The following is a 17,083-nucleotide window of genomic DNA, read 5'->3' as shown; positions in this document are numbered from 1 at the left end:
TATACATTCAAAATAGATAATTTCTCAAGAGCATATGCCATCCTAGAAATGACGATCAAAATTAAATGAAATTATATATTATAATTCATATAATATCAATTTTTACTTAAGCTTCATGTAAATATTTAAGATATCTATTTTTGTTTGTAAGTATCGTTATCTTATCTTATCTTATCTTTATCTTTTGATACTTTCTATTGTAACTAATAATCTTCTCAAATCATATGATTAAAGTATCCATTATAGCCAATCATATGCTTCTGAGATTCTGATAGAGGTGACTAACAACGAATCTCATCCGTCCATTACTTCTACGTAGAGGATCCCGTGCAGGTTGAGGCGGTCGAAACAGCGGTCCGATGTCAGCGCGGAACAACACAAGCAGCTGTCAGGGTTCGGTCACGTGCGAGCCCGCAACTATTTGGCGGCGGCGTATGCCGTCACATCACGGCGTGTGCGAATCTCGATGCACGGAGCCGCGTACATCTTGGAGAGCAAACGTAGGGTAAAAGATCCTGAAGAGCGAGAGGGGCAGAAGAAAAGGGGGGTTTTCAAAGCCGGGCGATTCGCCGGTTTCGTGTATGGGTTCCGCCGTCCCTCTGGATTCCGATCTCGATTCGGAGCTCCTCTCTGCCCTCGATACCCTCGGCGTCAACAAGGTATCTGTTCCGATGATCTGTAGAGGTTCTTTTCTTTCTCCTACGGTGGACGAACATGCGCCGACTTGATCGCATGTCATATCAGATTTCGCTTCAGTTCGGTCGCCTCTTTCTTCTTAACCTATTATAATAGCAGAGAGGGCCTTTTTTTAACGTTTGTTTTGATGGCTTGCTGTTTGCATTTCTTCTTTCTTCCTCGAGATGATGTTCTAATTGTTCCTCTTCAAGAATTCTTGGAACTCCATTTTAATTCATTTGAGGTTTGGCTGGATTTTCCAATATCCTTCGTTAAGGATGTGGGATTCAAGAGAACTCTCAATTGCTGAAGGTTTTCTTTGTTTGCTAGTGTTAGGATCTGCTCTTGTTGTCGATGCCGGTGTTATAATTTAACGCTGTTATTACTACCGAAGATGATTGTTTTACTCTTTGTATATTAATTATGGTCATTAATATTACTCTTAGTATTATATAGGAAATTGATATCCTTATGCCTGAGTTCAAAATCTTGGTTAACTAGCACCGATGGATAAGAAACACAAATAAAAAGGAAAAGTATTTTCTGATAGTTCCTGTGACAATGCAGAATATGGAGGCCATGGAACATGTTCTGGTATTAGAAGTCCCTGACACCCCTGATAAGCAGGCAACCAGATGCACAGTCAATGACTGCTCCAGGACCTCAGGGATGCTCATTGATCTCGACAAAGAACTAGTTGCTTCTTCAGATCAGAAAGTGGCTCCTGCGGCAAAAATAGATGCTCATCACTGTTGGAGATCTAATGTGTGTGAGGTGGCTTGCCGCAGTACTGCACGAGACAATAACAGTCGTCTAAGATTAAGGGGCTCTTTGGCTAACACACATTACAGGAATCATTTTCTGCCAAACAAAGGCAAAGTACTTGATTCCGATCAGGAGAAGAGTGTCAAGTCGACTGGACTCCATCAGCAAATTTCTAGTCACGTTTCTTATCCCACTCATTGTATGGACTTGAGGAGGAATAGTGAGCAAGAAGCGTCTTGTCAGGGAAAGAATATAAAGAATTGTGTGTACACTGGATTGCATGGTGAAAAAATATCTCAACAAAATAGTTACTTTGGAAGGTTGGAGACTGGAAGTAGATTTCCTTTGGAACCAGGCGATAATGCTGGCAATGTAGAGAGAGATAAAGAAAAAGGTAAGCGGATTGACATTAGCAGTGATTCACAAGTTGCATCAGAAGAACTGCCAAGACAATTGCTGCCTAGTAGGTTTCAAAGGAAGATGACTCAGAAGAGGCTAGTACGTAATGGTGTTATTTCTCCTAATAATATTGCAAAGAGTAAAATTTCGTCCAAAGTTGATGGTCTAAACATCATGAAGTCTTTTGCTGGTGAAACATGCTCCCTGCTTACCGGTGTCAGCCTTCAAGATTACAAGAAAGAAAGTGTTACACAAAGTTCATCGTGTCTAGACGATCGACCAACAAAAGTTGTTAATGGGAGAATTGAAGACAAGAAGCTAGTGCATAATGGTTGCATTGCCCCAAATAACATCCAACATGGTAAAAATGTGATGGAAGATGATAGTGTTGGAAATGTTCTCTCTGGTGGGAATTCTGCAGATCAAGTTGAAATCGTCAGTCCCAATCCGAAAGAAGTTTGGCCTGATAGAAAGAAAGGAAAAGAAATTTTGAATGCCGGTAAAGCACAAAATAATGTACGGAGAACAGAAGTTGAATCTCAGTTTGACAGGTCAGTTACGACACTAAACTGATTAAATGAACCAAGTACATACAATGAAATTATGAACCACCATAGCACATGTTTGTATCTGTACAGATTCTGTTATCTTCATTTTGGAAGTAATTTAGCTTGCGTGTTTCAGTCTCATGCAGTCAATTCTATTGCATATTGGATGTGCCATCCCCAAGTATATCAGTGGTTATCAAGTCCTTATTTGGAAATTAAAAATTGTAGTATTTGTTAATTTCTGTGAAAGTAAATAGGCAAGCTGCATTGAGTTGACTATCCCTTTTTTGTTCAGATAAATATAGGGTTAGGAGGTTTCATATGACAGAGATATAACAAATATGGTAAGAAGGACCTGGATAATCTACTTTTGATATGGCCGTAGTAGAAAATGTTGTTTGCATGATTGGGAGTTTTTTGTTAATGTTGTAATAAAAAATGTTGTTGCATGGTTAGAAGCTTTTTGTTGTCTTTTTTGCTTGATTAAAAGCATAGTTATTAGAACCCGACCAAACCTAGTGGTCGAATCGGAAAAATCATAATTGGTCCGATTCACTTATTTGATCCGTTGGTCATTTGAACTGGCTGGTTTTTGAATAATCCTCATGAACTGGTTGGGTTAAATAAAATCGATTGGCTTTTATAATACACCTTATATTGCTCCAATATTCTCAACTTAAATCTTTCTTGTTATTTGTTTTAGAGGGTACTTATGCCAGTTATAAATTGGATTAAGGTTAGAAAGAAAATGTCTTTTTCTCCTTTCGTCGCCCTCTCTTCCTTTGACCACCTCTCCCCTTTGCTTCCCCATCTCCCTTCATTGTCATGCACTCTCTACCATTCTTCTTGTCTTCTCTTCACCTCATCTCCTATTGACCACTCCATTTTTATGTCTTGTTGGATTTTCTATTCATTTATCTTGCTTAGTTATGCTTCCCTCTTGTTCTCCAGTTCGCTCTTGTTCCCATGATCATCTTCTTGTTGTCATCACTTCTTTTTGGACTTCGTTTAAGTAATATAAATTTTATTTAACTTTCATTATATATATGTATATGGTACATCCGTGTTGAAATTCTTAAGTAATTGAATTACACATATACTTTTTAACTTTTTAAATATTGTCACATATTATTTAATTTGGATACAGGTTTATGTTCATAATGTTGGTTGATTTTAATAATTTTATCATGTATTATTTAATTTTATCATCATATGCCTAGTACATATTCAGTGGTACCCAAAATTAATGCTGGCACCCATGATGACAATGCGTGTTGAATCATTGTGGTATTTAAACTTAATGCTACCATGCAGGGAATGTTTAAAATCAAGGCAGGATGTAACTTCTGTTGCAGTCAGCAGTGATGATACACCTGAATTTGCAAAAGCAGGTCAGAGGGCCCTGAGAGATCATAAAGGAAAAGCTCCTGTAGACTTATCTTGTCAAAGTGCCAGTGTTTCCAATAGTGAAGAGACCATAGGTCAATTACTTGATCAAACACATGAAAATGAAATTGTAATGGTAGAAGCTGACCATGTGAATCTTCTTCATGACAATCCTGAGATAATATTTTCTCATCATGAATCAAATTCAAGCATGGTCTATGTGACCTCTGAATCTGAATCTGAATCAGAAAATGGGAGGTGCCATAGGTGCCTAAAGCAGAAGCCAAAAAGGAAATGTAATGCAGTTCGGTCACATTTTGGTGAAAGCTCAAGCTTACCTTTAGAATTCTTTGAAAAGTCTTACATCCAATCCTATACTGAAGCTTCAAATCCAAAATCCATTAGATGCCACAATGCCAAGTGGCATGGAGAAATTTTGGGGCGACATTTAGAAGTTGACAAGATAAGTTCCCCTAGAATTTTCCAAGAGAATGGTTGCAGTCATTATAATGCAATCCAAAGCCAAGTTGAGTCAGATGAGATATTAGCTCGTCAACTTCAGGAGCAATTTTATCATGAATTGCCAGGCTTTGAAGGCACAGAGGAGGTTCTTCCTTGTTTGATTATTTTTGTCAGGGATTTGTTAATTGCAGTATTGTGTGATGCTCGTATTTAACATAATGCTGATCCTTTATCATTGAACAGAGTGATGCAAGTATAGCTTGGTCATTGCAGCAGGAGGAGGATGACAGATATGTTGCATCTTCAAGGAGGAATCGATCTCATCCTGTGAGTGTCTCAATGTGCTAGTTTCTTCTGTTTAAAAGCCAAACTTTGTTCTTCTCCTAAAATTTTATTATAATTTACAAGGATTCAACTCTAACAGGAACCTGAATGTTGTGGGCATGGTTTCTTTCCTGTCTTTTGTTATAATTGTTCTTGTCGGATTTGGTACATCATTTTTCATGTTTCATCCAATCAAGTCTAAGTGCCTACAAGTAAACGTCACGAAATGATAGGTATATATACAAAAGATTTCAGCAACATCAGATTTGGAACAATCTAGAATGAGCATTTACATTTTCTAGCATGGTGAATTATAGTTGCTGTCCAGCATGCAGGTGGAGTTCCAGTGCCTATGTTCTGGCTGGTACTGCAACAAAATGCTTGATGCCTATTTATTGACATGGGATGGTGCATGTATCATGCTGAATTGCAATCTCTTTCAAAGAAGTGTATGCCGGCCACAGTGCTGTGATCTGGCGATTAGGTGAAATTGGAGTGAGATTGGTCAGCTTTTCTTTCTTTAAGGCTTTTATTGTAGAACAAAATAGTTTGGATTTTACATTCTTCAGGTGTAGAAACCGACCTCTGCATGTCAATTCTTCAATCACTGGAGGAGATATAATGAGAATGACAATCCTATTCCAGTTATCCGTCTAGAAATGAGGGTCATTGTATGGGTCTGCTGGTCAAATACATAAACTTATAAATACTACTCCTAACACAGCATCATTTTGTTAGGTATTTATTGTTTCTATGGTAACTTCAGTTCCTGCGTTAGTGCTTTCAGACCTTTTCATGCAGCCAGTTGAGGTGGTTTTTGTATAGTTTGTATGTCTGGGATTGATTAAGAATGCTATTTCAGGGTCAGTATGATAGGAAGGTCACAGTGGATTGACAGGATTGGAATTGACCTAGAAAAGAAAAAAAAAGAAAAAAAAATAGAACTAGAAAAGCATGAAATAAATTTGGAGAAAATACAAAATTATGCTAAATGATTCTTTTATCTTCTTTTAAAAAATTGAAATTGAGATACAAAAGATAATAATTGCACAAGAACAACAATGAAAAATAAGAAAGAATATTCTTAGAGAATTAACAACAATCATATCATATAAAGACATTGTAAGTAAATAACTATCATATATACCATACAAAGTGCCAAAGCTTGTCAACCTACAACTTTAGAAGTAATAATAAGTCCTACATTGGCCGTAATGTTTCTAATGCAATGCAGGTAAAATGAATGGTAATGCAAAAGTAAACAATAAGAAGAAATTTGGGATTGATTCTGAATCCTATGGCATCTTTAATCTATGTGATTCCTATTCCCATAACAGGTTATGGATTATTCTTTATTCATCTCTTTCCTTGTACTCTTTTCTATCTATTTTGCATTATGGTAGATGGTGGTGGAATACTACAAATACACAATAGTGGTGGTGGTAGATGAGAATGTGATGGTCGCATCAAAGAACAAATAAAAGCAATGTCTCCTATCTTTTATAGTTACAGAATTTTGTCTTTCCATCTCAGCTTTTCCCTTCTTCCCCTCCCAATCTAAACTACCATATCAGCCAACTCCATTTGATTGATTCTTGTTGTTTTCCACGGATTTCTTACTTTAGGACCAAGAAATTGGCCGAACTCAGGTTGGCTATTGACATTGTTCATATGGTTTGGGTATTTTGTATTAAAACAGCCAGCACTGTTAATTGAGTGTGGATTTTTGTTATTCCTTCATTTTCCAATATTTATAAACCTTAGTTAACACCTTGTCTCCTTAAAAACCAATTTTGCACATATTTTGACATATTTTTTGTTTCTCTCAGAGGGATGCATCTATGGCGCATTTATTTGTACACGGTCCACGTCCTTCATTCCGTAGTTATTCCCAACAGTTGACAAATCGTGCTAGAGTTTCAGCATCAGGCAGATTGACCCAATTTAGGAGAAACTTCAACAGTCCTGATATGGATCTTGAGATGGTAATGCTTTCTATATTCATGTCATGAACTTCCATTATATGGTTGAGATATAAATATATGGTAAATAATTAATCACCTTCTTCCAGTCAATAATTGCTGAACTACGGAGAAATTTCAACAATGGCGAAATGGATCTGGAGACGGTAAACCCTTACATTTTTCTGTAGATGAAATTTTGCAGATGACACTTTCTCAAATTTACTCATTGAAATTTGCACTTTCCATTGTTTGCTAAATATGATTTTGCTGACCTAGCTTCTAAATGGAGATCATTGTAAAAATAATGAAATAATGCCAGCACTAGACAATGCCTCCCTAGTCCCTAGTGCTAAATTTGTGATCCATTCTGCTCATTGGCCTTAAATTCTTACAATTTTGTCTTTAATGGTTTAGGTCCGCTTACCTTTTCCTCTTTTATCTACATGGTTGTTTTTCCTATAAAGTTGGTTTACTTTGCTAAATGTTCAGTGCAAACCCCTTGCTAAGGACATTTTTTAGTGAATCTTTATGTGCTTGCTTTATTCAAGGTGCCGCATTGTTTCATGACATTGCATATTGTTCCATATATTATTTTCAGTGGAACTGGATAAGATATTCTTGGATTTTAATAAAACTAATCTTTCAGTGGTTTATATATTATCTTTTTATTAGTGGGATTAGATATTCTTTCATTATGTTAATTGTTTATTTGGATTATATTTTTGTTTGTCATTGTGTTGACTATCTTGTTAGCTATGCCCCTGCTCATGCCTCTTTAAGCATGTTATTCTAAAGTATTCGTGTTTTGCCTTTTCCATGGCTCATTGTTGTCTAGCTTAGTGTTGTGCTTAGATAATAGGGTGGTTTGATTGTAAATTATTGTTCTCTTCTCTAATATAGTGGTGTCCTTTACACAATGCCCAGAGGCTCAACTTCTTGGAAGCATTGGAAGCTGCGTTTGAGAATGAACAAGACATGGAGATTTTAGATGATACTCTTCTGGTTCAACGTGACATCACCGAGTAAGCATTTATGTTATTCTTTGACAAATAAGTCACTTATCATGTTCCATAGTATTCTGGTTCTATTCTGTTGAACATATTGCAAGACATTTTATTGTGATTATTGTGATTACTGCTGGTTGAGGTATGGGAAATTTCGGTAGCTGAACAAACCTATGGTTTGAGAAACTTATTTTTATCATATAAGGCCGCCGCCCATTAGATTTGAGTACAGATGTGAAGATGTTGGGTTTGCAGCCATGAAGACTATTATATTTTCTTTAAAAATGTTTTTAATGAAGGTGATGATGGACTTATTACTTTGTAATTTCATTAGAAGTGAGGAATAACATATTGTTATGGTTGTGTTGCTGTGCTCTTAAGGGTAAGATAAAGAAAGTTTTGAACTTCTACATGACTAATCGATTTCAATGTACTATAATCTTGCTGTTGCAGAATATTTGCAATTTGAATAAACCACCCATTATATGTTTCCTATTTTCGTAATTTGGGTCAGAGCCCCCATGTAGTACGTATGGTACCTGTCGCATGATTCCAATATATTTCCTAGTTTCTTAATGTGGATCTCCACATCACGGAACATGTACAACAAATGCTAATTATGTCCTCCATCAATCAAGAAACTCACATCTGCTAGAAACAAATTGTTTTCCTTTTTCAACTATCGGACAAATTAATTTTCTTTTCAACAACAGAGATGACTATGAGATGCTGTTGGGCCTTGATGAAGACAACCATCAACATTCTGGTGCATCAGAGAGTCAGATCAACATCTTGCCAGAATCAGTGATCCAGGTTTTGTATGGTTCTCTTTTTTATGAATAATACAAGCATTTCAACCAATTTGTTCACTTCTGTACCACTGCTTATTTTCCATTCCATCATCTTTGACAGAGTAATGGCAATGTAGAAGCATGTGTCATCTGCCTTGAGCCACCGACCGTTGGAGATGTCATCCGTCATCTGCCTTGCTTACATAAATTTCACAAAGAAGTAAAGATTCTTATCATACTAATACCACTTAAAATTCTTGGCTTATGAGTAATATTTGCCTTGAATATGCATCATCAAACAAATAATCTATTTAATTCACACTTGGCAGTGCATCGACACATGGCTCAGGAGGAAGACTTTGTGTCCAGTATGCAAATCTGGTATTTCTTAATATGCAAATAAATTGACTTCTCTGCTTTTGGTAGATTGACAAAAGCTTCTCAGGAAATATTTTTTTGAAATTTAGTGGTCTCTGAAAGTATCCAGCTCATTTTTATAAGTGCAAATTATTCACCCATGTTCTTGTTTGTCGCCTGAGAACTGTTCTTGTCAATTTCTTAGTTGAAACTAGAATCAGTATCCATAGCTGCAAGCAACAGTTGGGGCAACACCTTGTTCCTAACTTTTCATATTGCAAATGATATCGCTATAATTTTACTGTTCTATCATGGCATCTTATTTCTTCTGTGTCTCTACATGTATTTTATGCTGGAATCTGGGATCTGTATCTTATATTGGATTGCATTTTAGCCTGGCAGGAAAACATACTCAATTTTGTTTGCATGAGAACCACAAAGAGCCATACCTAAACTACTGGATGACAAACACTAACTAATGAAAGTTCTTTATATTTCATGTAATTGTAAGGTTGCTTCTTTATTATTTGGTTCAGGGTTTAACAGTTGCATAAACAATATTTGAATTCTACTTGTATTAAATGATCTTGCATTATTTCGGTGCTATTTTAGGGCTTTGACATATCCATCCTTGAAACAACAGTTGCATAACCATGATTAGTTGTTCTTAACACGAGCTAGTTTAAGTTAAAAAGAAATCAGTCCAGTCTAGAGATCTTTATCGGGCTCGAGTTGGGTTCAATCTGAGCCGTCCTACTTTGCAACACTAAACTAGTCCATCTCTTCCTAGTATGGGCACGTAGTGGAATTACGTCCAACACCTTCTCCCCCTTCTCTTTCATCCTCCTGAACTACTTGTCGATGGCCTCCCACTTCTCCTTGCACCTCTTTTGGCGTTGCGGTGGTGGCTCATCGCCGCCACCGCCGCTCTCACCTCCTGCCAGATCGACCACTTCGGCCCCATCTCGTGAAATCTCCGCTCCAGTCCGATTCTCACCCGTATCAGCGCCTGCACCTCCTCCTTCCACTGCTCGTGTTGGCGGCCGTCGAGGTTGGCTCTTTTGAAAGAGCAATTGGAACTGTCGAATGTAGATAGGCGTGGGTGGAAATGGGTCAAGTGAGATGGTAGATTCGGCGGTGGCGGCGGTTAGTTGGGAGGCAGTGGACGTCGGCGGCGGCAGGTGGTACAGCGGATGGCGTGTGGGATGGAGAATACTGTTTGCTTCAGTATTTTCTGTAGCATGAGACAGTACTGACTTCATCATTCTTTGGGTAGTTTGTTTCCATGTGAGTCCCTGATTAAGAAACTGATGAGTATTGCGTGCTTATCCATCAATACTTCATATAAATCTCTCAGGTTCATAATTATTCTCCCTCTACTTGATGTTAGAATCGGTGTTAATTTTCTTATTTATACCTAATTTAAATTCGATTAGCGAGGTTTCTAAATTGACTTAAACGGATCGGGTAATGGAAATACCCGATCCATTGCGATCCGTAGATGAGTGAGTAGGAGAGAGAGGAAGGGCTCGACTAAACCCGCTTTATTAGAACCCGACCCAAGCCCGAACCCATTTATTCAGCCACACCCACCGAATCCCCTTTCGATTGCAATCGCACGCGTCATTCCTCGCTCCCTAATCGGCCATGGCCGCCGATCCCTTCTTCCACTTCTCCCTTTGAAACCCCGCGTCCCCGAAACCCTACCGATGGCTTCCCCCTTCCCTCATCTTCTCCCTTCCATCCCCCTCTCCCCCTCCCATCCCCCCCTCTTCCTCCCCTCCAAGATCCTCTCTCCTCAACACCGTCGCCGCCCTGCTGTCTCAGCCGCCCTCCAGTGGAACCGTAAGCCCCAGCTCGCCGGGGAGACCCCCCGCGTGGTGGTCGTCACTTCCGGAAAAGGCGGCGTCGGCAAGACCACTACCACCGCCAACGTTGGCCTCTCCCTAGCCCGCTTCGGCTTCTCCGTCGTCGCCATCGACGCCGACGCCGGTCTCCGAAACCTCGACCTCCTCCTTGGCCTCGAGAACCGCGTCAACTACACCGCCGTCGAGGTCCTCAACGGCGACTGCCGCCTCGACCAGGCCCTCGTCCGCGACCGCCGCTGTCCCTCGCTCGAGCTCCTTTGCATCTCCAAGCCCCGCTCTAAGCTCCCACTCGGCTTCGGCGCCAAGGCTCTTACGTGGGTTGTCGACGCGCTCCGCTCACGGCCCGCGGGTCCTCCACATTTCGTGCTCATCGACTGCCCCGCCGGCATAGATGCCGGATTCATCACCGCCATTGCGCCGGCGAATGAGGCCGTGTTGGTCACCACCCCCGACATCACTGCCCTACGCGACGCCGACCGTGTCACTGGCCTTCTCGAGTGCGATGGCATCCGTGACATCAAGATGATCGTCAATCGGGTTCGTACGGACCTAATAAGGGGCGAGGACATGATGTCAGTGCTTGACGTGCAGGAAATGCTCGGACTTGCATTGCTTGGTGTCATCCCGGAGGATTCAGAAGTTATCAAAAGCACGAATAGGGGATATCCGCTTGTTCTAAACAAGCCTCCCACAATGGCTGGGCTTGCATTCGAGCAGGCAGCATGGAGACTGGTGGAGCAGGATACAATGACTGCTGTCTTGGTTGAGGAGGAACCCAAGAAGAAGGGCTTCTTTTCCTTCTTTGGTGGTTGAGATTCTAGACATGGAGGATGGATTTTGAGTTTGATATTTTTGAGACTATGAGTTTGATTCTCAGCATACTAGGAGTATTATGGCGAATCAAAATTGGGATCAAAGTTTGGTTGTGTACAGTTGATAGGTACCGCCTTTTCTTGTTCTGCTTATCTTGTTAACTTGAAGTTGTCTGATTCTTTGCTTATAAATGTTTCTTGAACTATCTGATTTGGTTTAGAACTCTGAATTTGAGTTGATCACACGTTTATCAGTTTATATTCCTTTTGAAATATTGCACATTAGGTGTTTGTCGTGATGTAATCGAAGTAGTAGATTGAATCATATGTGAGGATAGTTTTCTTCATCAATGTGATGAAATGACCTAGCTGCATCCTAGTTCCTTCTCACTTTTGGAGTCAAACACATGTTTAGTAGCAGGATGGTATTTTAGTCTTGATAGCATTTTGAAATGTCACAAAACCTATCGTTGTATATATTAGTTGATGTAATCTGTAAAAATGTTTTTTTGTAAGGTTCCATGAAGTTGGATGTTGTGACCATTTATCTACCAAATCACTGATGATTACTAGTTCTACAATGGAGCTATAATTTGCAGTTGTTAATATGGACTAGACAAAGGAAATTCTTTTAATGTACATCTTGGCACTGAAAATATATTTTTGAAAAGCTCTAGTCTAGTGGTTTGTCTATCTTTACAAATGTTATCTTTCTTTCATGCAGAATAAGTGGGTCATTGATATAGTAACATAAATCAAACTCCAGCTGTGTAAAGAATTAAAATATCATAATGTGATATGTTTTTACGTTTGTTTCTTTCATGTGGCAAGGGATATTTTTGTTCTTGTAATATACAGGTAAATTCTTTAGTTTTAATGATTATGTCTTGTTGGTGACTCTGGACTACCTTGTAACTATTTGGAACCTCAGCCTGGCTGAAGATGTAATTATAAGATGATTCAATCGAGCAAGAATACTAGTGTTTTGGTTGTACTATTAACTTAATGGGGATATTAAGTTGAACCACAGGTCGTCGTGATTGCATTCCAAAGTCATAATGAATGATTTTTCTTTATGTCCACTGTAAAATTGGGAGAAGGCCTTTACATATACTTGTAAATGAAAAATACAAAAATATCATTGGAAGTGTTTGATGATGAGATACAACTCTAATTGTTTCTCTCTCATGGGTTTTGAATTTTGGATGATAACAACTTGCTCTGATTTGGAATGATGTATTTCCACTTATCGAAATCTTTTTTTGAGGGCTTATAGAAGAGTTTGGATCTGAGAAAGCAAAAGGTTCTTGCATGAGTGAGAGAGATAAAGTTCAATGGAGTATTGAGAAGCTCATATGTATTTGGAGTGGTTGAGATGGATACAAGATAATACCCCTCCAGGATCAATAACTCAGAGTCTTTCTCTTATTTTATAATAATTAAATAAACTTTTTTACACATGAACTTGAACTAAACTTGGGATTAGTCAGTGATTGTTTGTTGCTTGTAATATGGAAAAGATAATGCGAACTACTAAAGAAGTTTGACTTGGATTATCCTCTTTACCTGGATAGACTTAAAAATGAGAAGTTTAGAAGATGTATACTATTTAAAAGAAGACTATTAAGACTTGTTAAAATTTTTATGGTAAGTAAGATACTAAAAATGGAGGAAAGGATATAGAGAAAGTGAGGTAACAATTGATGCATAAAGAGTTAAAGATTAAATTAAAGGATGCTTATTATTGCTATGGAAATTAAGGAATGATTTTAGAGTTACAACAACAACAACAATAATAAAGCCATAAGTCCCAACTATTTGGGGTTGGTTATCTGGATCTTTTACCGTCATTGAGATCTGTAAAATGATGTTTAGTTAAGTTCAAAACACTTAAATCTTTATTTATAGTTTATATCAAAATCTTTTTTAGGTCTTCCTCTTACCTCTTTTTGTATTGTTAATATTAATTATTTCACTTCTTTTGACTACCACATCCGAAAATCTTAATATATGTCTATACCATCTTAAATGATTTTCTTTCATTTTATCCTCTTTCAAAATGGTACATAATAGTTCATGAATAAAAGCATTTCTTTTTTTTTCTTTCATAGTAATTTTACATATCCATCTCGGCAACACAAACTTTTTGTATATGTTTTTTTTTAACTACCTGATACTTAGATTCATAAAGCATTGTTGATTTCATAATTGTTTCATATATATTTTTTTATTTTAAAGGTATCCGATGATCACACAAGACTCTTGACGTCCTTCGTCATCTTAATCATCTTTTCTTTACTTTATGAATAATATATTCATTGATATCTCTATCTTATTAAATAATTGATTCGGGATACTTGAAACTTTTACTTAAAAAGACTTTTTGTACGTCCAAGTTAACTATATTATTTTATCTATTTCTAGAATCACTAAAATTACATTTTATATATTTAGTTTTAGTCCTATTTAATCTGAAACCTTTATTTTCTAAGGCTTGGCTTCATAGTTCAAGTTTAAATTAATTTCACTTAAGCTCTCATTAACTAAGATAATATCATTAGCAAATAACATATATCAGGGAGATCTATCATGTAAGTCACTAGTAAGTTCATTTATTATCAATGTAAAAAGATAGAGACTTAATACGGATTCTTGATGTAATCCTATGCTAATTGGAAACTTAGTAGGCACATTTCCTATAGTTCTAACACTAGTAACTATATTATTATACATATCTTTAATAATATCAATATAATTTGTGGATATATATTTTTTTTAAACTCGTGATAATAAATCTCTAGGAACCTTATCATATGCTTTTTCTAAGTTAATAAAAATTATAAAATTTTCTTTTTCTCCCTATATTTTTATTAATTATCTTAATAAATAAATAATTTTTAATCTTCCAAGCATAAAATCAAATTGATTTTAAGAGATATTTATTTCAAGTCTTATCCTACTTTCGATAACTCTTTCCCAAAGTTCGAGTAAATTAAAAAAAAGTTTTGAAGAGAGATGAAAATTGTTAAGTGTAGAACTTGATGATATTTCTTTTGGGATACAGAGAAACTTAGGAGATCAAGAATTATTTTATTAACTAGTTTATTAAAAAAGACTTTGAAAACTAAAAAAATGTCTAGTAATGGAGGAGAAGCTTTTTTGTATTGATATATAAGAACAAGATGTTCATAATTATTCCTTGTTTATAGTAATGATGCATACTATAAAACTAAAGGAGTGATTGATAGTAGAGTTAGTTATAAGACAAGTATACTTGAAGATTAGTTTTATTTTTTTCCTGTAAGATCAATCATAGAAATTATTTATTTATGAAAATAATTAATAAAAATATAGAGAGAAGAAGATAATATTTGTGTATGTTTTACATTGGGTTTTAGTGAAAAAAAGACTATCTAATATTGATATAAAAAGGATATGCATGATAGAGTAGTCTTTAGTACTAGCACTGCCGAAGATGTGTAACAAATTCTTATATTATTATAGGATCATTGAGGAGTAGATTTAAGTATTTATTTTTTCACATGACTTGTGGATGAAACTAGCCTTACACAAAATTATGTTATTTGTTGATATTATTTTGATTGATGAAAGTTGGATTAATTCTTTAAAAGATCAATGCATCATGAAATCAACCCTAAGTAATTGGGATATTATGACTTGGTGGTGTTGTCAATCATTACATAAGCTTAACTTATTCCATAATTCTGGTTTCCAGGACAAGTACATGAAAAGAGCTGCAGGAATGGTGAGTTTCCAGCTTGTAGGACTGATTAAACTTACAACTTTATGTACTCGTGGTTATGTTGATGTTGATTTTGGCCGCCATGACAAGGTTTGAAAGTTCCTTAATGGCGTTAAGGAAAAAGGAGAGAGGGCTGATTGTTGAACTGTTCATTCAAGTATCTAACATGATCCCATCTTTCTGAAGTCCTTGTTTTAAATGAGTTGACTTAACATTGTTTAGTGTAGCTTGTAGCAGGTGCAGATGCACCTTCTCTCTATCCACCTGGCTGGGTTGGATAGAGAAGTTAGCCATTTTTGTAGAAGAGTTTGCATTTGAACAAGAGAACTGTGCCTTGATGTGGCTTGAAGTATGAAATATATGGATGGAATTTTGTGTTCACTGGCAGATCAGGGTATCATTAAGTTTAGAGATAGAGACAGACACCCACAGTTAATTCTTGAAATGTCTACCAGTTCATCAACTGTTTTGTTCTTAATCATAATGTCTGCTTCCTTTGAACCTCAAGTTCCTTACCTATCTGCATTATTGTCTTCACCATGGTCATGCACAAACATGGCACCTGGATTAGTCTAACCAGTTTCACATGCATCATCTGAGGTGAGCATGTTTGATGATGGAATAGTTATTGCAAAACCTTTGTCAAAGGAGGGACAAATGCTTATGGGAAAATTAATCTAAGAATAAAAGAGACAGAAAGGGAAGAAGGAAGATGATTTTACATATCTATCCTTTCAAAGTCTAGAAGTTGCATAGTTGCCCCTCCAAAGTTTAGTATTATATGTGCACCCCTAAAAATTTTTTGGATTATAGTATCACTCCAAATTTTTAGATGATAAGGATTATGATGGAAAACTTCCATCATTTTAGATGCTCCAAATGAGTCATGGGACATTCAACTGACTTCCAAGAAAATAAAAATTCTGTTTCAAATTCATAGAGAAAATAAAAAGTATCTTTTGTCCTATGTAGTGAGAATTAAAATTTACTATTTTATATGTCTGTCATAAACTCTTGAGAAAATAAGAGTCATATTCATCATACACACTAAGGAAAAATATTATCAACTCATGACTGTCTGTCATTACAAGTATAGAAGACAAATAGGTCCTACATAGTCTCACTAGTGTCTTGAAAGTTACCATTGTCCAAAATTAGAAATTTGCAGGCCAATCAAGACTTCTTCAGCCTTCTCATTGTCAGCATGGATTTTTCTACCTGGAATGATCAACTTGTTCACATGAAGTCAAAAAAAATATTTAGAAGTTTCACCAAATGAATAATTATGATAAGAATATTTGTACACTTCAATTTTTCTCAAAGAGATGGTGGGATTCGAACCCAAGAACTTCTAATATACTATTAAAAATCTTTACTAGCTAAGCTAACTAATATCTTCAAAAATATGTCCAATGAGACTTTGAACATTTCTGGTGTTAAATGTGTTTGTTGAGGTGTTAAAGATAGGATCTGAAACCTCACTATCAAACCAATATTTAAACCTTTAAAACTTTAAAGATAGGAATGTTTGTTGAGGTTTTGAATCTTTAGCTTTTAAAGATGCATATAGCAACAGATTAACAAATGTTTTCACTTGAAAGCTACTCTTGCCATAAAAATCTCCTCTTGAGAATGGTTCTTCCATAAAATATATATCGAGGTTCCAAAACACATTTCAATGCTTGAAATTTTTTTTTCAGATCGTATTTGATTTAGATGCTGTATTAAAAATGCTCAAATGCTAATACTTATATATATTTTTTTTAATTTAAAAAACCCTCTTGATGTTATATAAAATTATAAAAATATCAAAATAATTTTGTAAGAAATCAATATGATTTATATTTTTTATAAGATAAAATTTTATTTATTTATTTTTAAATATTATTTATATTTATTAACATGATTATATTTATTTATTTATTATATATTTGGGTCATATGAAATTTTTTATCAGAGTACATA

At 36.2% G+C, this 17,083-nt stretch overlaps 2 protein-coding genes across 5 annotated transcripts; both read left to right on the top strand.

The window, feature by feature from the left end:
- Positions 1-480: 480 nt before the first annotated feature.
- LOC135585859 (uncharacterized) lies at positions 481-8,982 on the top strand. Of its 4 annotated transcripts, XM_065126645.1 has the most exons (10): positions 481-659; positions 1,243-2,390; positions 3,702-4,380; positions 4,479-4,562; positions 6,389-6,544; positions 6,631-6,687; positions 7,448-7,545; positions 8,241-8,340; positions 8,440-8,538; positions 8,648-8,982. In XM_065126645.1, exons 1-10 carry the CDS (start codon positions 582-584, stop codon positions 8,708-8,710), a joined length of 2,562 nt encoding a protein of 853 aa, XP_064982717.1. In that variant the 5' UTR covers positions 481-581; the 3' UTR covers positions 8,711-8,982. The 4 variants fall into 4 exon arrangements, with proteins under 4 accessions (XP_064982717.1, XP_064982718.1, XP_064982719.1 ...); XM_065126646.1 differs by lacking the exon at positions 6,631-6,687 and having other exon boundaries at positions 502-659; XM_065126647.1 differs by lacking the exons at positions 6,389-6,544; positions 6,631-6,687; positions 7,448-7,545; ... (1 more) ...; positions 8,440-8,538; positions 8,648-8,982 and adding exons at positions 4,660-4,792; positions 4,888-5,031 and having other exon boundaries at positions 502-659.
- Positions 8,983-10,266: 1,284 nt separating this feature from the next.
- Positions 10,267-15,505, top strand: LOC103998766 (septum site-determining protein minD homolog, chloroplastic). Its single transcript, XM_009420345.3, has 2 exons — positions 10,267-11,483; positions 15,092-15,505. The coding sequence occupies exon 1, from the start codon at positions 10,385-10,387 to the stop codon at positions 11,354-11,356; it is 972 nt and encodes a 323-aa protein (XP_009418620.2). The 5' UTR covers positions 10,267-10,384; the 3' UTR covers positions 11,357-11,483; positions 15,092-15,505.
- Positions 15,506-17,083: the final 1,578 nt, after the last annotated feature.

Source organism: Musa acuminata, chromosome BXJ2-9 (assembly GCF_036884655.1).
Source record: "Musa acuminata AAA Group cultivar baxijiao chromosome BXJ2-9, Cavendish_Baxijiao_AAA, whole genome shotgun sequence".
NCBI lineage: Eukaryota > Viridiplantae > Streptophyta > Magnoliopsida > Zingiberales > Musaceae > Musa > Musa acuminata.
Note: the sequence above shows the minus strand (reverse complement) of the source record. Positions and strands in the feature narration are given on the sequence as shown.

Excerpts from the sequence above, each read along its gene's own strand:
- LOC135585859 (XM_065126645.1), top strand. The coding sequence starts at position 582 with ATGGGTTCCGCCGTCCCTCTGGATTCCGATCTCGATTCGGAGCTCCTC. Across the intron at positions 4,381-4,478 it reads GCTTTGAAGGCACAGAGGAG|AGTGATGCAAGTATAGCTTG; the intron begins GTTCTTCCTTGT and ends ATCATTGAACAG. Across the intron at positions 6,688-7,447 it reads GCGAAATGGATCTGGAGACG|AGGCTCAACTTCTTGGAAGC; the intron begins GTAAACCCTTAC and ends CACAATGCCCAG.
- LOC103998766 (XM_009420345.3), top strand. The coding sequence starts at position 10,385 with ATGGCTTCCCCCTTCCCTCATCTTCTCCCTTCCATCCCCCTCTCCCCC.